This window comes from Leucoraja erinacea, unplaced genomic scaffold (assembly GCF_028641065.1).
Source record: "Leucoraja erinacea ecotype New England unplaced genomic scaffold, Leri_hhj_1 Leri_571S, whole genome shotgun sequence".
Taxonomy (NCBI): Eukaryota; Metazoa; Chordata; class Chondrichthyes; order Rajiformes; family Rajidae; genus Leucoraja; species Leucoraja erinaceus.
In genome coordinates, this window is record NW_026576478.1 from 72,197 (window position 1) to 96,197 (window position 24,001).

The 24,001-nt window shown below is 55.5% G+C and overlaps 1 protein-coding gene across 1 annotated transcript; it reads right to left on the bottom strand.

Moving 5' to 3' along the window:
* Positions 1 to 1,989: 1,989 nt before the first annotated feature.
* LOC129694187 (probable carboxypeptidase X1) lies at positions 1,990 to 23,702 on the bottom strand. Its single transcript, XM_055630905.1, is given in 8 exon segments — positions 1,990 to 4,465; positions 11,087 to 11,186; positions 12,091 to 12,266; positions 17,841 to 18,138; positions 21,278 to 21,339; positions 21,342 to 21,405; positions 21,407 to 21,463; positions 23,445 to 23,702. Coding segments are annotated over 8 exon segments (1,320 nt in total). The 3' UTR covers positions 1,990 to 4,160.
* Between the last annotated feature and the right edge of the window lie 299 nt (positions 23,703 to 24,001).

Genomic DNA, 24,001 nt, shown 5'->3' on the forward strand with positions numbered 1-24,001 from the left:
ATTTGCAGATGACACAAAGCTGGGTGGCAGTGTGAACTGGGCAGGTTGGGTGAGTGAGCAGATGCATGGCAGATGCGGTATAATGTGGATAAATGTGCATGGTTGCCCAACGCATCACCGGTTCCACGCTCCCCTCCATTGAGTCTGTCCAAAGCAAGCGCTGTCTGCGGAGGGCGCTCAGCATCACCAAGGACTGCTCTCACCCCAACCATGGACTGTTTACCCTCCTACCATCCGGAGGCGCTACAGGTCTCTCCATTGCCGAACCAGCAGGTCGAGGAACAGCTTCTTTCCGGCGGCTGTCACTCTACTCAACAACGTACCTCGGTGACTGCCAATCACCACCCCCCCCCGGACACTTATTATTTTTTTTATTCAAATCGTTTGCTATGTCGCTCTTCAAGGGAGATGCTAAATGTATTTCGTTGTCTCTGTACTGTACACTGACAATGACAATTAAAATTGAATCTGAATCTGAATCTGAAATGTGAGGTTATCCACTTTGGTGGCAAGAACAGGAAGGCAGATTCTATCTGAATGGTGTCAGATTAGGAAAAGGGGAAGTGCAACGAGACCTGGGTGTGCTTGTACATCAGTCACTGAAAGTAAGCATGCAGGTACAGCAGGCAGTGAAGAAAGCTAATGGCATGTTGGCCTTGTGTGCAGTTTTGGTCTCTTAATTTGAGGAAGGAGATTTTTGGCTGTTGAGGGAGTGCAGCGTAGGTTCAAGAGGTTAATTCCCAGGGTGGCAGGACTGTCAGATGATGAAAGATTAGAATGACTGGGCATTTGCACTGGAATTTAGAAGGATGAGAGGAGATCTTATAGAAACATGCAGTATAACATTAGTGATTGTACATGCTGGATGCAGGAAACATGTTCCCGATGTTGGGGGAGTCCAGAACCAGGGGCCACAATTTAAGAATAAGGGGTAGTCCATTTAGAACTGAGATGAGGACTAACTTTTTCACACAGAGAGTTGTGAATCTGTGGAATTCTCTGCCTCAGAAGGCAGTGGAGGCCGGTTCACTGGATGCATTCAAGAGAGAGTTAGTTAGGTGTCCTTGAGACTCTTGAAAGGCGCCCATAAATAAAATATATTATTATTATTATTATTATAGAGCTCTACTGGTTCGTGGAGTGACTGACTGACTGTCCCTAATCAGCATTGTCCGTCTAAGTGCATGTGTGAATACTCTCTAGTAACGTGCCGAGCACAGACATTAAAGTCACTGCCTGTACTGTACTGCAGTTGCCAGCCTCTTCCCTTTCCCACTCCATCACGGGCACAGCTGTCCCCAACGTGGAGAGCATGGACACCAGGCACTGCCCCAAGTAGGCGGCATCTATCAACATGTATGCCCACCATCCCAGCCATGCCCTCTTCCCACTGCCACCGGTGGGCAGGTAGTACAGACAATAGACAACAGGTGCAGGAGGAGGCCATTCGGCCCTTCGAGCCAGCACCGCCATTCAATGTGATCATGGCTGATCATCCACAATCAGTACCCCGTTCCTGCCTTCTCCCCATATCCCCTGACTCCGCTATTTTTAAGAGCCCTATCTAGCTCTCTCTCTTGAAAGTATCCAGAGAATCTGCCTCCACCGCCCTCTGAGGCAGAGAATTCCACAGACATTCCTACAGGAGCCTCGAGTCCCACACCAGCAGGTTCAGGAACAGCTGCATTCCTACAACCATCAGCTTCTTGACTCCACCCCCACAACCCTGATACTACATCAGCAACGGACGACCAAGGACCACCTCTAACGCTACCACCCACTTGTATGCGATCTACACGAGTGATGTTTGTGTGTCTTGTTTCAGTTATTTGTGCTGCTGCTGCTGTAAGATTTGTCCCTGTACTTCACTGTAGTGTTGCAGGAGACTATAAACTCAACCAGTCGTGCACTGTCTGCAAAGCTGCTCCATACTGTTGCAGATGACACCACGTGCTGCAGTAACTCAGCCTCTTACTCCCCTTGGAATCTTTCTTCCTCTTTGCAATGAACTGATCCTGCACCTTCTGTATTATTCCCAGAAATGCCTGCCATTGTTGTTCCACTGTCATCCCTGCTAGGGTATCTTTCCAGTCAACTTTGGCCAGCTCCTCCCTCATGTCCCCTTTATAATACTGACACTTCCCATTTTCCCTTGCCCCTCTCAAATTGTAGATTAAAATGTTTCACAGAGTGCTGGAGTAACTCAGCGGGTCAGGCAGCATCTGTGGAGAACATGGATAGGTGACGTTTCACAGAGTGCTGGAGTAACTCAGCGGGTCAGGCAGCATCTGTGGAGAACATGGATAGGTGACGTTTCACAGAGTGCTGGAGTAACTCAGCGGGTCAGGCAGCATCTGTGGAGAACATGGATAGGTGACGTTTCACAGAGTGCTGGAGTAACTCAGCGGGTCAGGCAGCATCTGTGGAGAACATGGATAGGTGACGTTTCACAGAGTGCTGGAGTAACTCAGCGGGTCAGGCAGCATCTGTGGAGAACATGGATAGGTGACGTTTCACACAGTGCTGGAGTAACTCAGCGGGTCAGGCAGCATCTGTGGAGAACATGGATAGGCGACGTTTCACAGAGTGCTGGAGTAACTCAGCGGGTCAGGCAGCATCTGTGGAGAACATGGATAGGTGACGTTTCACAGAGTGCTGGAGTAACTCAGCGGGTCAGGCAGCATCTGTGGAGAACATGGATAGGTGATGTTTCACAGAGTGCTGGAGTAACTCAGTGGGTCAGGCAGCATCTGTGGGAGAACATGGATAGGTGATGTTTCACAGAGTGCTGGAGTAACTCAGTGGGTCAGGCAGCATTCATACCCATTGCCATAAACAGCTTAAATAAAAAATGAACAATGGACAAATTAACCCTGACGCATTTGTCACTTTACACGTGTCCACAACTTTTATCTTTTCTATTTTTACAGTTTTTAATCTTTATATTTGCTTTTAAGATCGATACACACTGTGTGTGTGCTGGCAGAAATCTGTGCTGTATGACTGCTTATCAGTACATTGTCCTGTCTGTATGTTGAGCCACGTCAAAGAAGATTTTCTGTTACAACAGACAATAAAGTTTTCTGAATCTGAATCTGAATGAAGAGGCGGTTTCTAATCGGGAGCCTGCGTCAACCATAGTGAGGGAATCAAAAACCAGAGGACACGGGTTTAAGGTGAGAGGAGAAATGTTTAATAAGAACCTGTTTTACAAAGTTTATTTACAAAGTGAAGTAAATTTACAAAGATGGTGGTGGGTGCATGGAACAAGCTGCCAGAGGAGGTAGTTGAGGCAGATATTCTAACAACATTTAAAAGAACAACAGTTACATGGATAGAGGTTTAGAGGGGTATGGGGGGGAGAATACAGGCAGGGGGGACTAGTATAGACGGGGCATGTGGGCTGGTGTAGGTGAGTTGTTTCTGTGCTGGATGACTCTACTGTGGGGGGGTGGGGGGGGTGCATCAGTAACAGCAGCTTGTGGAGCCAGGGTGTAGAGGAGACTACCCCCTACAGGACTCTTCATAACCCTTTGCCATGGCATTGTGTGAGCTACAGGGTATGTGGGGCAAGGCTTGGCCACAGCACGGCACAAGGTCTCAGCGAGGTGAGGTGATGGTCTGGGGGGAGAGGTTTGCCCCTGGGCTGGGGGAGGGGGAGGTTTGCTCCTGGGCTGGGGGAGGGGGAGATTTTCCTTGAGGGGGGGGGGGAGGTTTGCCCCGGGGTGGGGTGGGGTGGGGGGGAAGATTTTCCCCTGGGGATTTGCCCTGGGGGTGGGTGGGGGAGATTTTTCCTGGGTGGGGGTGAGAGGTTCACCCCTGGGGGAGGGGGTGTGTGTGGCAGCAGCTGACTCTCCTGGTTCAGAGAGAATGAGAGGCTCGGACCAGCACCGTCCTGCTTTCCTCGTCAGCACAGACGTGATAGGCTGAAGGGCCTGTCCTGGTGCCTAATGCTGAGTACAGCACAGCTCGGGGGCCGAATGGCTGAATGATTTCTCTGACCCATGTTAGAGGGTAGGATGGCCACAGGTCCCTGCCTGATGGGGTGACCCTTGGGGGTTGGGCTGGGGTATTATAGAGGGGTGACTACACTGGGGGAGGGGTATTAGAGGGGAAGGGTCAGTGGTTATAGGGACAGTCCAGCTGCCCATCATCTGCTCTTAATGCCCCTGAGCCCCTCTGCTCACAGACCCTACCCCCTTCCCCTGGGGCCCGGCAACTCTCCTCCTCCTCCTGGGCCCCGTCCCTCTTTGACCCCGAGCCCTCCGCCGCCCATCCCCCTTGCCCCTGCGCCTGGGGTCCCGGCCATCTGGCGCCTCCCTCTGGCTCAGCACGAAGTCGCAGATGTTGGGCTGGCGGTCGTAGCCCACGGAGCAGGTGTGGGTGGAGGGGGCAAAGCCCTGTGCCCTGGCCGTCACTCTGTAGCTGCCGGGGTTCAGCAGGCGCCAGTAGTCCCCGCCTGGAGCTGGGGGCGGGGGGAGACGGAGGGGTTAGCGTTAGTACCATTCCCCACCCTGACCAACCCACCCCCTCCCACCACAATCCATCACAGCCCACACTCCCCACCACTGGCTCCATCTCCACCTCACGCTGCCTCAGCAAGGCCAGCAGCCCAGACCATCACACAAACCAACCTCCCCATCATTGACTCCATCTACACCTCATGCTGCCTCGGCAAGGCCAGCAGCATCATCGCGGACCAGTCTCACCCCGGTCACTCCCTCTTCTCCCCTCTCCCACCGGGCAAGAGGTACAGAAGTGTGAAAACAAACGCACACCTCCAGATTCAGGGGCAGTTTCTTCCTGGCTGTTATCTTTAGCTTTGAGGATGTAGAATCGATATGGGTAGAGCTGCGAAACACTAAAGGGCAGAAAACGCTAGTGGGTGTTGTGTACAGGCCACCTAACAGTAGTAGTGAAGTTGGAGATGGTATCAAACAGGAAATTAGAAATGCGTGCGACAAAGGCAAAACAGTTATAATGGGTGACTTCAATCTACATATAGATTAGGTGAATCAAATTGGCAGGGGTGCTGAGGAAGAGGATTTCTTGGAATGTATGCGGGATAGTTATCTAAATCAACATGTAGAGGAACCAACGAGAGAGCAGGCTATTTTAAACTGGGTATTGAGTAATGAGGAAGGGTTAGTTAGCAATCTTGTTGTACGTGCCCCCTTGGGCAAGAGTGACCATAATATGGTTGAGTTCTTCATTAGGATGGAGAGTGACATTGTTAATTCAGAAACAATGGTTCTGAACTTAAAGAAAGGTAACTTTGAGGGTATGAGTCGTGAATTGGCCAAGATTGACTGGCAATTAATTCTAAAAGGGTTGACGGTGGATATGCAATGGAAGACATTTAAAGACTGCATGGATGAACTACAAAAATTGTTCATCCCAGTTTGGCAAAAGAATAAATCAGGGAAGGTAGTACATCGTGGAAATCAGGGATAGTATCAAAGCGAAGGATGATGCGTACAAATTAGCCAGAAAAAGCAGCATACCGGAGGACTGGGAGAAATTCAGAGACCAGCAGAGGAGGACAAAGGGTTTAATTAGGAAAGGAAAAATAGATTAAGAAAGAAAACTGGCAGGGAACATAAAAACTGACTGCAAAAGTTTTTATAGATATGTGAAAAGAAAGAGATTAGTTAAAACAAATGTAGGTCCCTTGCAGTCAGAAACAGGTGAGTTGATCATGGGGAACAAGGAAATGGCAAACCAATTGAATAACTACTTTGGTTCCGTCTTCACTAAGGAAGACATAAATAATTTGCCGGAAATAGCAGGGGACCGCGGGTCAAAGGAGTTGGAGGAATTGAGTGAAATCCAGGTTAGCCGGGAAGTGGTGTTGGGTAAATTGAATGGATTAAAGGCCGATAAATCCCCAGGGCCAGATAGGCTGCATCCCAGAGTACTTAAGGAAGTAGCTCCAGTAATAGTGGATGCATTAGTAATAATCTTTCAAAACTCTTTAGATTCTGGAGTAGTTCCTGAAGATTGGCGGGTAGCAAACGTAACCCCACTTTTTAAGAAGGGAGGAAGAGAGAAAACGGGGAATTACAGACCAGTTAGTCTATCATCGTTAGTGGGGAAACTGCTAGAGTCAGTTATTAAAGATGGGATAGCAGCACATTTGGAAAGTGGTGAAATCATTGGACAAAGTCAGCATGGATTTACGAAAGGTAAATCATGTCTGACGAATCTTATAGAATTTTTCGAGGATGTAACTAGTAGCGTGGATAGGGGAGATCCAGTGGATGTGGTGTATCTGGACTTCCAGAAGGCTTTCGACAAGGTCCCACATAAGAGATTAGTATACAAACTTAAAGCACACGGCTTTGGGGGTTCAGTATTGATGTGGATAGAGAACTGGCTGGCAAACAGGAAGCAAAGAGTAGGAGTAAACGGGTCCTTTTCACAATGGCAGGCAGTGACTAGTGGGGTACTGCAAGGCTCAGTGCTGGGACCCCAGCTATTTACAATATATATTAATGCAATTTTTTTCAATTCAGTTCAGCGACTATTCTACTATATATTAGATGCAATCATTGTAACTGCGTGAGGTAGTAGTTTGGTTTGTATGTTAGCTTTCATAGCAAAAGGATTTGAGTATAGGAGCAGGGAGGTTCTACTGCAGTTGTACAGGGTCTTGGTGAGACCACACCTGGAGTATTGCGTACAATTTTGGTCTCCAAATCTGAGGAAGGACATTATTGCCATAGAGGGAGTGCAGAGAAGGTTCACCAGACTGATTCCTGGGATGTCAGGACTGTCTTATGAAGAAAGACTGGATAGACTTGGTTTATACTCTCTAGAATTTAGGAGATTGAGAGGGGATCTTATAGAAACTTACAAAATTCTTAAGGGGTTGGACAGGCTAGATGCAGGAAGATTGCTCCCGATGTTGGGGAAGTCCAGGACAAGGGGTCACAGCTGAAGGATAAGGGGGAAATCCTTTAAAACCGAGATGAGAAGAACTTTTTTTCACACAGAGAGTGGTGAATCTCTGGAACTCTCTGCCACAGAGGGTAGTCGAGGCCAGTTCATTGGCTATATTTAAGAGGGAGTTAGATGTGGCCCTTGTGGCTAAGGGGATCAGAGGGTATGGAGAGAAGGCAGGTACGGGATACTGAGTTGGATGATCAGCCATGATCATATTGAATGGCGGTGCAGGCTCGAAGGGCCGAATGGCCTACTCCTGCCTGCACCTAATTTTTATGTTTCTATGTTTCTATCAGGCAACTGAACTGTCCTCTCACCAACTAGAGAGCGGCCCTGACCTCCCATCCACCTCATTGGAGATAAATATCTTTAATCAGACTCTACTGGACTTTATCTTGCACCAAACATGATGCCCCGTTTCCTGTAGCTGTACACTGTGAACAACTTGATTGTGATCATGTGCTGTCTCCATTGCTGTTTGCCGTGGATATTAATATTTACATGAGAATGTGGGAACTATTACAAGCATAAGGTGCAATAGTAATTTAAAAAACAAATAAATAAATAAAAAAATAAAAGGTACCATGATCTGGCAACGGGGGGTAAAAAAAACAACAACAACAGACTTGGTTGGTAGTCCCCTTTCTGCGGAGTTTAATGTTATAATACAGCGATTGTTTCTCCTTTCTTTTTCCTTCTTTTCTAGGGTCTACTTTCTTTCTTTACTTCCTTCTCTAACTTCTTTTCTAAGGGGCTTTCTTTTCCCAACACTCTCCTGCACCTTCACGACTCTTGCGCACTTTCTTTACTTCCTTTACTTCTATCTTTTTTTTAAAGCTCAAAAAATGAAGCGGTACAAAAAATGTATTAAGACATATGTGTTGTGTATTATTGTAACTTACCATACTTCTAATAAAAATTAAATTAAAAAAAAGAGAATGTGTGTGGCATGGTCAATAGGTTTCTAGGTGACACTAACACTGGTGGTGTGCTGAACAAAGATGACACAACATCTAGATTGTGGCAAAGTGGACAACGGAATAATAGATGGGGTTTAACATAGTGTAAGGTGATTTCAGTAAGGCGTTCGACAAGGTGCCGCATGGTAGGCTGCTCTGGAAGCTTAGATCGCATGGGATCCAAGGAGAGATATCTGAATGGATAGCAAATTGGCTCCATGGAAGGAAGCAGAGGGTGATGGTGGAAGGTTGCTTCTGGGACTGGAGGCCTGTGACTAGTGGTCGGCCTCGGGGTTCGGTGTTGGGACCGTTACTGGTTGTTATCTACATCAACGATTTGGATGAGAATATACAGGGCAAGATTAGCAAGTTTGCTGATGATTCAAAAGTGAGTGGTTTTGCAGATAGTGAAGATGGTTGTGAACGATTGTAGCAGGATCTGGATCGATTGGCCAGGTGGGCGGAGGAATGGTGGATGGAATTTAATACAGAGAAGGTGTGAGGTGTTGCATTTTGGGATGTCAAACAAGGGCAGGACTGACACAATAATAATAATAATAAATTTTATTTCTGGGCACCTTTCAAGAGTCTCAAGGACACCTTACAAAAATTTAGCAGGTAGAGGAAAAACATCTAAGGGGAATGAAATAAATAGTAGAGACATGACTAGTACACAAAGTAGAGACAGAATTCAATACAAAACACAGTATGAGGCAATTAATGCACAGATGAAAAGGGAGGGGGACGTGGGGCTAAGGATAGGCAGAGGTGAAGAGATGGGTCTTAAGGCGGAACTGGAAGATGGTAAGGGACACGGAATTGCAGATCAGTTGGGGGAGGGAGTTCCAGAGCCTGGGAGCTGCCCAGGAGAAGGCTCTGTCCCCAAAACTGCAGAGGTTGGACTTGGATGGAGAGGAGACGGGCTGATGTGGATCTGAGGGACCGTGAGGGTTGGTAGGGGGAGAGGAGGTCAGTGAGATACGGGGGGGGGCAGATGGTGGAGGGCTTTGTAGGTGAGGATCAGGATTTTGTAGGTGATCCGGTGGGAGATGGGAAGCCAGTGAAGTTGTTTGAGGACTGGAGTGATGTGATGCCAGGATTTGGTATGGGTGATGAGTCGGGCGGCTGCGTTCTGGACCAGTTGGAGTCGGTTGATGTAGGTGGAGCTGATGCCAAGGAGAAGTGAGTTGCAATAGTCCAGTCGGGAGGAGATGAAGGCATGGATGAGTCTTTCAGCAGCGGGTGGTGTGAGAGAGGGTCTGAGTTTGGCGATGTTGCGGAGATCAAAGAAGGAGGTTTTAATGACATGGCGGATGTGAGGCTCAAGGGAGAGGGTGGAATCAAAGATGAAGTGAGATCTGTTGGAAAGGTAGGAATGGAGCCAGCTGAGTGCAGAGCCTTCAATGCCGAGGTCTTTGAGTCTGGTGAGCAGGATGTTATGGTTCACTGTATCGAAGGCTGCGCTCAGGTCGAGGAGGATGAGGATGTTGAGGGAACCAGTGTCAGCAGAGGTGAGGAGGTCGTTGAGGACTTTGAGGAGAGCAGTTTCTGTGCTATGGAGGGGGCGAAAGCCAGATTGGAGGGGTTCAAGTAGGTTATACGCAAGGAGATGGGAATTAAGTTGCGACGCATCGATACGCTCCAGGGTTTTTGAAAGAAAGGGGAGGTTTGAGATTGGGCGGTAGTTAATGAGAGAGGAGGGATCAAGACCAGGTTTCTTTAAGATTGGTGTAACAGCAGCAGTTTTGAAAGCAGAGGGGACAATTCCTTGGGATAATGAGGAGTGAATGATAGGCCTCTGGGTAGTGTTGTAGAGCAGAGGGATCTAGGAGTACAGGTGCATGGTTCCTTGAAGGTCGAGTCGCAGGTAAATAAGTTGGTCAAAAAAGCTTTTGGTACTTTGACCTTCATCAGTCAGAGTATTGAGTATAGAAGTTTGGAGGTCCTGTTGCAGTTGTACAAGACGTTGGTGAGACCACATTTAGAACATTGTGTTCAGTTCTGGGCACCATGTTATAGGAAAGACATTGTTAAGCTTGAAAGGGAAGAGAGAAGATTAACGAGGATGTTGCCAGGACTAGAGGGTGTGAGCTGTAGGGAGAGGTTGAGTAGGCTGGGTCTCTATTCCATGGAGCGCAGGAGGATGAGGGGTGATCTTATAGAGATGTACAAAATCATGAGAGGAATAGATCGGGTAGATGCACACAGTCTCATGCCCAGCGTAGGGGAATCGAGGACCAGAGGACATTGGTTCATGGTGAAGGGGAAAAGATGTAATTGGAATCTGAGGGTTAACTTTTCCACAAAAAGGATGGTGGGTGTATGGAACAAGCTGCCAGAGGAGGTAGTTGAGGCTGGGACTATCTCAACGTTTAAGATACAGTTAGACAGGTACATGGATAGGACAGGTGTGGAGGGATATGGGCCAAGTGCAGGCAGGTGTGACTAGTGTAGCTGGGTCATTGTTGGCCGGTGTGGGCAGGTTGGGCCGAAGGGCCTGTTTCCACACTGTATCACTCTATGACTCTGTAGATGGTGTTTCAGGTCGAGACCCTTCTGCAGAACAGAAGTGTGAGGTGTTGCACTTTGGGAGGTTGAATGTAAGGGGTGTGCATACAGTTAATGGCACGACCCTGAACAGCATTGATATACAGAGGGATATTGGATTCCACGTTCACCGCTCATTAAGGTGGCAAAACAAGTATATAAGGTGGTGGGGGCAAGAACTTTGTGGTCTGCTTGCCTTCAAAGCTAAGGACATTGAGTGTAAGAGTCAGGATGTCATGATTCAGCTCTATAGAACGTTGGTCGGGCCGTATATGGAGTAGATCGGATTGCCCCATTACAGGAAGGATGTGGCGGTTTTGGAGAGGGGTGCAGAGGAGGTTGCCAGAATGATGCCTGGATTAGGGTTTGGCTACAGGGTGGGCAGACTGGAACAGTGGTATTACAGGTGGATATAGTGGGTGCACCAGGCACATGGCTAGGGCAGGTTTGGAGGGATATGGGCTAAGGTGGGCAGGAGTGACAGGAATGGACAAGACCCTGATTCTACAGCTCTGTGATCTACCCCGACCCCTCACACCTCTACCCCTCATCTTCCCCAAGCCCTGCAGTGCCCCGACCCCTGACCCGCATTGACCCCTCACCCTGGTGACCCCTGACCCGCGGCGACCCCTCACCTGCCCGCACGTCGTGGTCGATTCCGTCCACGCTGATGGTGGCGCCACCGATACCGTCGCCATGGCGATCCCTCACCACGCCCTTTATCCCCATGTGGACCTGTAGGGGCGGGGAAAAGGTCACAGGGCGGGGAAAAGGTCACGGGGCAGGGCAAAGGTCACAGGGCGGGGAAAAGGTCACGGGGCAGGGCAAAGGTCACGGGGCGGGGAAAAGATCACGGGGCGGGGAAAAGGTCACAGGGCGGGGCAAAGGTCACGGGGCGGGGAAAAGGTCACGGGGTGGGGCAAAGGTCATAGGGTGGGGCAAAGGTCACAGGGCGGGGAAAAGGTCACGGGGCAGGGCAAAGGTCAGGGAAGTGGGAGTGATGGGCCTTGGGGTTGGCCGCCCACTCACCCGGTGAGGGGGGTGCAGGGTGTGGGGGGGGGGGTGGGTGGCGGGGGTAGGGGGGGTGGGGCGAGGTGGGAGGTGGGGTGAGGGGGTGGGGTAGAGGGGTTGGTTAGGGTCGGGGGTCGGTGGGGTGTGGGGGGGGGGTGGGGTGAGGGGGGGGTGGGTGTGTGAGGGGGGTTGGGGTGAGGGGGGGTCGGTTTGAGGGGGGGGTGGGTGAGGGGGGTGGGGTGTAGGGGGGGGGGTTAGGGGGTCGGGGTGGGGGGGTGGGTGTGAGGGGGGGGGTGGGGTGAGGGGGGGGTGGGGGTGAGGGGGGTTTTATGGAGGGGGGGGGTGGGGTGAGTGTGGGGGGGGTGGGGCTGTGGGTGGGGGGGGGTGTTCGTGTTTGGCGGGTGGGGCAGGGTGGGGTGAGGGGGGGTGGGGTTGAGGGGGGTGGGGGATGGGGGTCTTTGGGTGGGGTGAGGGGGGGGGGGTGGGGTGAGGGGGGGTGTGGTGAGGGGGGGGTGGGGGGGGGTGAGGGGAGGTTAGGGTCGGGGGGGTGGGGTGAGGGGGGGGGGTGGGCCGCTTGTGGGTAGGGTGGCAGGTTAGGGTAGGGGCGAGGTGGGGCAGGGGCGTTAACCATGATCCCCATGTAGAGCAGCAGGGCCTCGGCGGTTGTCCTCCCAACCGCTCGGCCAGCTCCATCACCTGTGGTGGGGGCTGGGTGTGCAGTGAACTTGGTGGGGAACTTGTCACAGCTCAGCTCCACCGTCACCTCAAAGCAGTTGGTGTGCAGGTAGCTGAAGTCATTCATACCTGCAACCACACGACTGCATGGAGCAATGCCCGAACCCTGACCCCATCCCACCCCCAACCCGCCCCCAGTCCCCCTCCTCCCCCAGTCCCCACCCCCCCCCCCCCATCCCCACCCAACCACCCCACCCCCTCATTCCCCCATCCCCCCCAGTCCCCATCCATCCCCATCCACCCCCAGAGGTCCCCATCCCCCCCCAGTCCCCATCCCCCCACAGTCCCCCCCATCCAACCCATCCCCCCCAATCCACCCCCAGTCCCCATCCCCCCCAGTCCCCATCCCCCCCCCCCAGTCCCCAATCCATCCCCCAGCCCCCACCCCCATCCCCCCAGTCCCACCCCCAGTCCCCATCCCCCATCCCCCAATCCCCACCCACCCCCAGTCCCCATCCCCCCCCATTCCCCATTTCCCCCACCCAGTCCCCCATCCCCCCATCCACCCCCAGACCCCCATCCCACCCCCAGACCCACATCCCCATCAGTCCCCATCCCCCCCCCCAGTCCCCATCCACCCCCAGTCCCCCATCCCCCCCCAGTCCCCATCCACCCCCAGTCCCCCCCCATCCATCCCCCAGGTCCCCATCCCCACCCAGTCCCATGGGGGTCCCCATCCCCCCCATCCCCAACCACCCCCCAGTCCCCACCCACCACCCAGTCCCCATCCCATCCAATCTTCCCAGTCATTCACCAACCATCAGTCCCCAATTCATCCCCAAGTCCACCCACCAACCCCCAGTCCCCAGGATCCATCCCCAGTCCCCACCCACCCCCCAGTCCCCATCCATCCCCAGTCCCCATCACCCATTCCCCATCCACCCATTCCCCCCATCCCCAGGACCCCCATCCCCCCCCCAGTCCCAATCCCCCACAGGTCCCATGCCCCCCCCAGTCCCCATCCCACCCCCAGTCCCCATCCATCATTCCAGGCCCCCATCCAACCCAGTCCCCATCCCCCAGTCCCCATCCCCCACCCAGTGTCCCATCCACCCCCAGTCCCCACCACACCCCCAGTCCCCACATACTCCCCATCAATCCCACCCCCCCAGTAATCCCCAGTCCATCACGTCCCCATCCCATCCCGCCCCCCAGTCACCCCCATCCACCCCCATCCCCCATCCCCATCCACCCCCCCAGTCCCCATCCCCCCCATCCCCCGCCCCCCCCAGTCCCCATCCACCCCAGGTCCCCATCCATCCCCAGTCCCCATCCACCCCCAAGTCCCCACCCCCATCCCCATCCCCCCCAGTCCCCACCCACCCCCAGTCCCCATACCCCCAGTCCCCCCACCCACCCCCAGTCCCCCATCCCCCCCATCCCCATCCATCCCCCATCCCCAACATCCCCAGTCCCCACCCACCCCAGTCCCCATCCCCCCTCCATTCCCCATCCCCCCAGTCCCCAGTTCATCAATGTCAGTCCCCATCCCCCCCAGTCCCCAAGTCCCCATCCCCCACCCCCCCCAGTCCCACCCCCCAGGTCCCATCCCCCCAAGTCCCCCATCCACCCCCAGTCCCCAGAATCCCCACCCACCCCCAGTCCCCACCACCACCCCCCAAGTCCCCATCCCCCCCCATCCCCACCCACCCCAGAGTCCCCACCCACCCCCAGTCCCCACCCACCCCCAGTCCCCATCCACCAATCCCCCAGTCCCCATCCCCATCCACCCCCCATCCACCCCAAGTCCCCATCCCATCCCAGTCCCATCCATCCCCAGTCCCCATCCATTCCCCAGTCCCCATCCATCCCCAAGTTCCCCATCCATCCCCAGGACCCCATCCATCCCAGTTCCCCATTCCATCCCCATCCATCCCAGTCATCCCCATCTTAATCCCCAGTATCCAAATTCCCCAGTCCCCATCCATCCCCAGTCCCCATCCAGTGTCCCCCAGTCCCCATCCATCCCCAGGACCCCATCCATTCCCCAGACCCCATCCATCCCCAAGTCCCGAATTCCATCCCCATCCCATCCCCAGGTCCCCATCCATCCCATTCACCATTCCATCCCCAGACCCCATCCATCCCCATCCCATCATTCAGTCCCCATCCATCCCCAGTCCCCATCCATCCCCAGACCCCATCCATCCCCATCCATCCCCATCCCATCCCCATTCCCATTCCATCCCCATCATCCCATCCCCCATCCCCAGTCATACATCAGTGTCCCCATCCATCCCATCCCCATTCATAATCAGGTCCCCATCCACCCCCCAGTCCCCATCCCATTCCCCCAGTCCCCATCCATCCCCAGTCCCCATCCATCCCCATCCCACCCCCATTCCCCATCCAGTCCCCATCATCCATCCACCCATCCATCCCCAGTCCCCATCCAGTCCCCATCCAGTCCCCATCCATCCCCCAGTCCCCAGTCAATCCATCCCCATCCACCCCCAGTCCCCATCCATCCCCATCCACCCCAGTCCCCATTCCATCCCCCATCCAGTCCATACATCCACCCCCAGTCCCCATCCATCCCATGTCAGTCCCCATCCAGTCCCCATCCCATTCCAGTCCCCATCCACCCCAGTCCCCATCCCATCATTCAGTCCCCCATCCAGTCATCCATCACCAGTCCCCCAGTCCAGTCCCCATTCCATTCCCCCAGTCCCCCATCCATTCAGTCATTCATCCAATCATTCCACCCAGTCCCCATCATCCATTCCCCAGTCCCCATCATCATCCATGCATCCATCCACATCCAGTTCCCATCCACCCCAGTCAGTCATCCAATCAGTTCCAGTCCCATCCCATTCATTCAGTCCCCATCCATCCCATTCATTCATTCCAGTCCCAGTCATCCATCATCCCCATCCAGTCCCCATCATTCATCCATTCAGTCCATTCCCCAGTCCCCAGTCCCATCCAGTCCCCATCCAGTCCCCATCCATCATCCAGTTCCCATCCATCCCCCATCCACCCCCCATCCCCCATCCATCCCATCATCACCCCAGTCCCCATCCATCCCCATCCCAGTCATTCCACCCCCAGTCCCCATCCATCCCCAGTCCCCATCCAGTCCCCATCCACCCCATCCCAGTCCCCATCCCCATCCCCAATTCATTTCATCCAGTCCCAATTCAGGTCATACCATCCATCATTTCATCCCCATTCATCCCCAATCCCCACCCATTACAGTCAACCCCACCCCAAGTCCCCATTCATCATTCATAGTCCCATTCATCCCATCAGTCATTCATCCATCCATTTAGTCAATCATCCACATGCCAGTCCCCAACCATTAATCAGTCCCCATCCCCCCCATGTCCCCACCCCCAATCATTCATCATTCAATCATTCCCAGTCCCCATCCACCCCCCCAGTCCCCATCCCCCCCAGTCCCCACCCACCCCCCATTCAATCAACCCATCACCCCAGTCATTCACCCACCCCCAGTCCCCACCCACCCCCAGTCCCCATCCACCCCCCAGACCCCCATCCACCCCCAGTCCCCAATCCCATTCCCCATTCCCCATCCATCCCCAGTCCCCATCCATCCCCAGTCCCCATCCATCATTCCAGTCCCCATCCATCCATCCATTCATCCATCCCCATCCCCATCCATCCCAATCATCCCCAGTCCCCATCCATCCCCATCCCCCATCCATCCCCAGTCATACATCCATCCCCAGTCCCATCCATCCATTCCCCATCCATCCCCAGACCCCCATCCATCCCCAGTCCCACATCCATCATTCCATCCATCCCCAGTCAATCATCCAATCCCCCAGACCCCATCCATCCCCAGACCCCATCCATCACCATCCATTCCCCAGTCCATCATCATCATTCATTCAGTCCCCATCCATCCCCAGACCCCATCCATTCCATCCCCATTCCCAGTCCCCATCCATCATTCCCATCCACCCCCAGTCCCCATCCATCCCCAGTCCCCATCCATCCATTCCCACCCCCAGTCCCCATCCACCCCCAGTCAATCATCCACCCCAGTCCCCATCCATCCCCAGTCCCCCATCCATCCCCATCCACCCCAGTCCCCCCATCCAGTCCATTCCATTGTCCCCATCCATCCCCCAGTCCCCATCCAGTCCCCATCCAGTCAATCCATCATCCCAGTCCCCATCAATCATCATCCACATCCCCAGTCAGTCAAATCCCCAGTCCCATCATCCAGTCCCCATGTCACCCCATTCCCCAATCAACCCCTTCAGTCCCCATCCAGTCCCCATCCACCCCAGTCCCCATCCATCCCCATTAAGTCCCATCCAGTCCCCATCCACCCAGTCCCAACCACCCCCCCAGTCCCCATCCAGATCCCCAGTCCCCATCCATCCCCCACACCCATTCCCATCATCCATCCATTCAGCAGTCCCCATCCACCCCCAGTCCCCATCCACCCCAGTCATTCATCCATCCCCATCCCCAATCATCCCCAGTCCCCATCCAGTCAGATCCCAGTCACCATCCATTCCCAGTCCCATCCAGTCCCATCATCCAGTCCCCATCCCATCCCCATCCCCATCCATCCAGTTCCATCCCCAGTCCCCATCCATCCACATCCATCCCAAAGTCCCCATCCATCCCCACCCCAGTCACCATCCCCCATCCACACCCAGTCCCCATCCATCCCCATCCACCCCAGTCCCCCATCCAGTCAATCCATCCAGTCCCCATCCACCCCCCAGTCCCCATCCATCCCCATCCACCCCCAGTCCCATCAATCCATCCCCATCCATCCCCAGTCCCCATCCATCCCCATCCATCCCCAGTCCCCATCCATCCCCATCCACCCCCAGTCCCCATCCATCCCCATCCACCCCAAGTCCCCATCCAGTCCCCATCCAGTTCCCCATCCACCCCCAGTCCCCATCCATCCCCAGGTCCCCCATCCAGTCCCCATCCACCCCCAGTCCCCATCCATTCCCCAGTCCCATCCACCCCAGTCCCCATCCATCCCCAGTCCCCATCCAGTCCCCATCCACCCCCAGTCCCATCCATCCCCAGTCCCCCATCCACCCCCAGTCCCCATCCACCCCAGTCCCCATCCCCCCCCAGTCCCCACCCCACCCCCAGTCCCCACCCACCCCCAAGTCCCCATCCCCAGTCCCCATCCACCCCCAGTCCCCATCCACCCCCCAGTCCCCACCCACCCCCAGTCCCCCATCCCCAGTCCCCATCAACCCCAGTCCCCATCCACCCCCAGTCCCCACCCACCCCCAGTCCCAGCCCCAGTCCCCATCCACCCCCAGTCCCCATCCACCCCCCAGTCCCCATCCACCCCCAGTCCCCATCCCCCCCCCGTCCCCATCCACCCAGTTTCCCCACCCACCCCACCACCCCCAGTCCCCATCCATCCCCAGTCCCCATCCCCCCCAGTTCCCCATCCCCCCCCAGTCCCCATCCATCCCCAACTCCCCATCCATCCCCATCCCCCCCCAGTCCCCATCACCCCCAGTCCCCATCCACCCCACAGTCCCCCATCCATCCCCAGTCCCCACCCACCCCCCAGTCCCCACCCACCCCCAGTCCCCATCCATCCCCAGTCCCCCACCACCCCCAGTCCCACCCACCCCCAGTCCCATCCCCCACCCCTGCCCGGCTCTGCCCGTCTGCAACACTCACTGCCGGTCATGGTGTGCCAGTGGGCCCCGTTGATGACGTTATTGTGCTGCATGAAGTTGTCGGTGTGGCAGATACGCCGGTCATACTGCGCCATGGTACGGTGACTGGACGCGTAGACCAGCGACAACCAGCGGAAGACATCCTCGTCGGGGGTGGGGCTGGGCTGGAAGTCGACGTACAAGTCGCGGCCCTGGTCATAGGGGTAGCAGACCACCAGCTCACCCCCATGCATGTTGGCACCCAGCACAAACGGGATCTTCTTCATCCAGTTTATCACCGCCCACGTCTCTGGGGCCACCTGCAGCAACAACCAATGCACCGATGCATTACACACTGCACCAGTACCGCAGCCCAATGCAGAGAGTCGTGCGTTCGGCCGAACGCACTATGGGAACTTCACTCGCCCCCCTGCAGGAACTATACAACAGGAGGTGCAACTCCAGAGCCAATAAAATCATGGGAGACCTCTTCCACCCCTGCAATGGACTGTTCCAGCTGCTACGGTCAGGCAAACGCCTCCGTTGCCATGCGGTGGGAACGGAGAGGTTGAGAAGGAGTTTCTCCCCAGAGGCCATTAGGACTGTAAACTCCTATCTCAACAGGGACTAACTTTACTGTACCACTCTACTGCTTTTTTTTAAATTGCTGTTTGTTTCCCTTTTTCCTTCCGCCCACAATATTTAATATGTAAAAGAATATGTGATTGTTCCATTCTGTTTGTAGTCTGTTTGGTTGTTTGTTTGTTTGTCTTTTTGCACAAAGTCCGCGAGCATTGCCACTTTTCATTTCACTGCACATCTCGTATGTGTATGTGACGAATAAACTTGACTTGACAATGCATTACACACATTGCATCTCACAGCATCGCTGCATCCCAAAAGCACCGCAACCCACAGTACAGGACACACAACAATGCAGCCTCCAACATCACGCTACCACCTGCAACAGATTGCCCCCTGCTCAGCAAGATAGAATATTGTAATAGATTGTATATATTGTTATGGAATAGATCCGCAAAGACCGCTCCCTCCGCAACTCCCTTGTCAATTTTTCCCTTCCCTCCCGTACCACCCCCTCCCCTGGCACTTTCCGTTGCAACCGCAAGAAATGCAACACTTGTCCCTTTACCTCCCCCCTCGACTCCATTCAAGGACCCAAGCAGTCGTTCCAGGTGCGACAAAGGTTCACCTGCATCTCCTCCAACCTCATCTACTGCATTCGCTGCTCTAGATTTCAGCTGATCTACATCAGTGAGACTAAGCGTAGGTTGGGCGATCGTTTCGCCGAACACCTCCGCTCAGTCCGCAATAACCAACCTGACCTCCCGGTGGCTCAGCACTTCAACTCCCCCTCCCATTCCCAATCCGACCTCTCTGTCCTGGGTCTCCTCCATTGCCAGAGTGAGCAACACCGGAAATTGGAGGAACAGCACCTCAGATTCCGCCTGGGTTGCTTGCGTCCGGATGGCATGAACATTGAATTCTCCCAATTTTGCTAGCCCTTGCTGTCTCCTCCCCTTCCTTAACCCTCGAGCTGTCTCCTCCCATCCCCCCCGCCCTCGGGCTCTTCCTCCTCCTTTTTCCTTCCTTCTCCCCGCCATCCCCTATCAGTCTGAAGAAGGGTTTCGGCCCGAAACGTCGCCTATTTCCTTCGCTCCATAGATGCTGCTGCACCCGCTGAGTTTCTTCAGCATTTTTGTCTACCTTCGATTTTCCAGCATCTGCAGTTCCTTCTTGAACAGATAGAATATTGTGTTCAGTTCTGGGCATCATGTTATAGGAAAGATATTGTCAAGCTTGAAAGGGTTCAGAGAAGATTTACGAGGATGTTGCCAGGACTAGAGGGTGTGAGCTATAGGGAGAGGTTGAGTAGGCTGGGTCTCTATTCCATGGAGCGCAGGAGGATGAGGGGTGATCTTATAGAAGTGTATAAAATCATGAGAGGAATAGATCGGGTAGACGCACAGAGACTTTTGCCCAGAGTAGGGGAATCGAGGACCAGACATAGTTTCAAGGTGAAGGGGAAAGATTAAATAGGAATCAGAGAAGCATTTGGTTCCTGGTCAACTCACCCCTTCCCACCCAAACCACAGGAGATCCAACACCTGTCCCTATACCTCCCCCCTCACCTCCATCTAGGGACCCCAGCATTCCTTCCATGTGAGGCAGAGGTTCACCTGCACCTCCTCTAACCTCATCTACTGCATCTGCTCTTCTCCATGTATCATAAACAATAGACAATAGGTGCAGGAGTAGGCCATTTGGCCCTTCGATTCAATGTGATCATGGCTGATCATCCACAATCAGTACCCCGATCCTGCCTTCTCCCCATATCCCCTGACTCTATCTTTAAGAGCCCTATCTAGCTCTCTCTTGAAAGCATCCAGAGAACCTACTCCTCCGTCCTCTGAGGCAGAGAATTCCACAGACTCACCACTCTCTGTGAGAAAAAGTGTTTCCTCGTCTCCGTTCTAAATGGCTTACTCCTTATTCTTAAATTGTGGCCACTGGTTCTGGACTCCCCCAACATCGGGAACATGTTTCCTGCCTCTAGTGTGTCCAAACCCTTAATAATCTTATATGTTGCAATATGATCCCCTCTCATCCTTCTAAACTCCAGAGTGTACAACTTACAATCTGCAAATGAGCTAATCTTGCCCTGCATGTTCTCATCCAAATCATTGATGTAGATGACAAACAGTAACGGGCCCAGCACCGAACCCCGAGGCCCACCACTAGTCACAGGCCTCCAGTCCCAGAAGCAACCTTCCACCATCACCCTTGTGAAGCCAATTGTCTATCGTTAGCGATCTCTCCTTGGATCCCATGAGATCTAACCCTGCCCTCCAACCATTTAGATTCTGTGACTGGGGTGAATTTTGGACAGGGATGCGTGTTGCATTGTTGCGACAAGAGCCATAGTGATACATCAGCATGGAAACAGGCCCTTCAGCCCAACTTGCCCACACTAGCCAACATGTCCCAGCTACACTAGTCCCACTTGCCTGCGCTTGGTCCATATCCCTCCACACCTGTCTTTTATTAAACGTTGGGATAGTCCCAGCCTCAACTACCTCCTCTGGAAGCTTGTTCCATACACCCAACACCTCAGGTTAAGTTACCCCTCAGGTTCCTATTAAACCATTTCCCCTTCACCTTGAACCCGTGTCCTCTGGTCCTTGATTCCCCTACTCTGGGCAAGAGACTCTGTGCATCTACCCGATCTATTCCTCTCATGTTTTTATACACCTCTATAAGATCCCCCTCATCCTCCTGCTCTCCATGGAATAGACACTTGACCCCTCCCCCCTCCCCGTCACTCGCACCTTCCCGACACCCCCTCCCCCCACCATCACCCAACACTTGTGTCCACTGCCCGTTCCCCCCCCGTCCCCATTGCCCCCCATGTTGACCCCGTGACCCGCCCCTGTGACTCACGGTGGCGTTGGGCCAGCGGTAGTAGGCGGGGATGGGGATGAAGTGGTTGGGGGTTCGGTGCCGCGACCCTCAGGCCGATCATCTGCGTCAAAACAGGATGGACCCGTCAGGTCGGCAAAGTTGTGGTTTCAGGTCGTAGCCCTGCATCGTCCACCGGCCGTCAGTCCAGCCCGCCAGCTCAGAGCCCTAGGGACACACAGTGGTCACCCACACACTGGACACCCCCTCTCTCCCACCCCAGACCCAACACCAGCCCCCCACACAAATACCACCACCCCCACCCCCGCCCACTGACCTCACACTGACCCCCCCACACTGACCCCTCTACCCCCCCCCCACTGACCCCTCTACCCCCCCCCCACACTGACCCCCACACTGACCCCTCTACCCCCCCACACTGACCCCTCTCTACCCCCCCACACTGACCCCCCCACACTGACCCCCCCTACCCCCCACACTGACCCACCCACAACGACCCCTCTACCCCCCCACACTGACCCCTCTTACCCCCCCACACTGACCCCTCTACCCCCCACACTGACCCCTCTACCCCCCACACTGGACCACTCTACCCCCCACACTGACCCTCTACCCCCCAACACTGACCCCCTCACACTGACCCCTCCCCCCCCTGCCCCACACTGACCCCGTCTACCCCCCACATACTGACCCCCCCCACACTGACCCCTCTACCCCCCCACACTGACCTCTACCCCCCCCACACTGACCCCCCACCACACTGACCCCCCCCACACTGACCACCCCCCACACTGACCCCTCTACACCCCCCACACTGACCCCCCACACTGGACCCCCCCACACTGACCCCACCCCCACTGACCCCTCTACCCCCCACACTGACCCCCTCTACCACCCACACTGACCCCTCTACCCCCCACACTGACCCCTCTACCCCCCCACACTGACCCCCCCCACACTGACCACCCCCACACTGACCCCCCCACACTGACCCCCCCACACTGACCCCTCTACCCCCCACACTGACCCCTCCCTACCCCCCCACACTGACCCCTCTACCCCCCCCACACTGACCCCTCTACCCCCCCCCCACACTGACCCTGACTACCCCCCCCACACTGACCCCTCTACCCCCCCCACCCTGACCCCCCCCCACACTGACCCCTACCCCCCCCACACTGACCCCCCCACACTGACCCCCCCCACACTGACCCCCCCACCTGACCCCCCCACACTGACCCCCCCACACTGACCCCTCTACCACCCCACACTGACCCCCCTCTACCCCCCCACACTGACCCCTCTACCCCCCCCACACTGACCCCCCACACACTGACCCCCCCACCCTGGACCCCCCCACACTGACCCCCCCACACTGACCCCTCTACCCCCCCCCACTGACCCCTCTACCCCCCCCACACTGACCCCCCCCCCCCCCCTGACCCCTCTACCCCCCCACACTGACCCCTCTACCCCCCCCACACTGACCCCTCTACCCCCCCACACTGGGACCCCCCCACACTGACCCCTCTACCCCCCACACTGACCCCCCCCACACTGACCCCCCCACACTGACCCCCCCACACTGACCCCTCTACCCCCCACACTGACCCCCCCACACCCACCCCTCGACCCCCCCACACCCCACCCCCCCAACTGACCCCCCCCCTCCCAACTGACCCCCCCACACTGACCCCTCTACCCCCCACACTGACCCCCTCCCACACTGACCCCCCCACACTGACCCCTCTACCCCCCCACACTGACCCCCCCCACACTGACCCCCCCCCACACTGACCCCCCCCCACACTGACCCCTCTACCCCCCACACTGACCCCTCTACCCACCCACAGCCCACACTGACCCCTCTACCCCCCCACACTGACCCCTCTACCCCCCCCCCACACTGACCCCTCTACCCCCCCCCACACTGACCCCTCTACCACCCCCCACACTGACCCCTCTACCCCCCCCACACTGCACCCCTCTACCCCCCCACACTGACCCCTTACCCCCCCCACACTGACCCCCCCACACCACGACCCCTCTACCCCCCCACACTGACCCCCTCTACCCCCCACACTGACCCCTCTACCCCCCAACTGACCCCCCCCACACTGACCCCCCCCACACTGACCCCACACTGACCCCTCTACCCCCACACTGCCCGCGGTGCCACTTGCCCTACCAGGCGGTTTGCCCTCTGGTACCCGTCGGGATTCATGGAGGGCAGCAGGTGTATGCGTGTGTTGTGGATCAGGTGCAGGATGCGGGCGTTCCCACGCCGGTATTCCCGACACAGGTAATCCATCAGCAGGATCAGCAGCTCCCGGCCCACCACCTCGTTCCCATGCATCCCCGCCACATAGCGGAACTCCGGCTCCCCTGTAACCAGCCTGGACAGTGAGCACCCCCAACACACACGCACACACACACACACCTCCATCAACCCCCCCCTGCTCAACCCCTCTGCCCAAACCCCCCAACACCACCAACCCCCTCTCCTCCACACACCCCTCTCCCATCCCCCTCTCCCCATAACAGACCTAAACACACCCATATTGTGGAGCCCGGGTTACACACTCACCCCCGTGTTACGCACACCGCGTGTTACACTCGTCCCTGTGTTACACACTCACCCCGCGTTACACACTCGGCCCGTGTTACACACTCGTCCTTGTGTTACACACTCACCCCGTGTTACCACTCGTCCTTGTGTTACACACTCACCCGTGTTACACACTC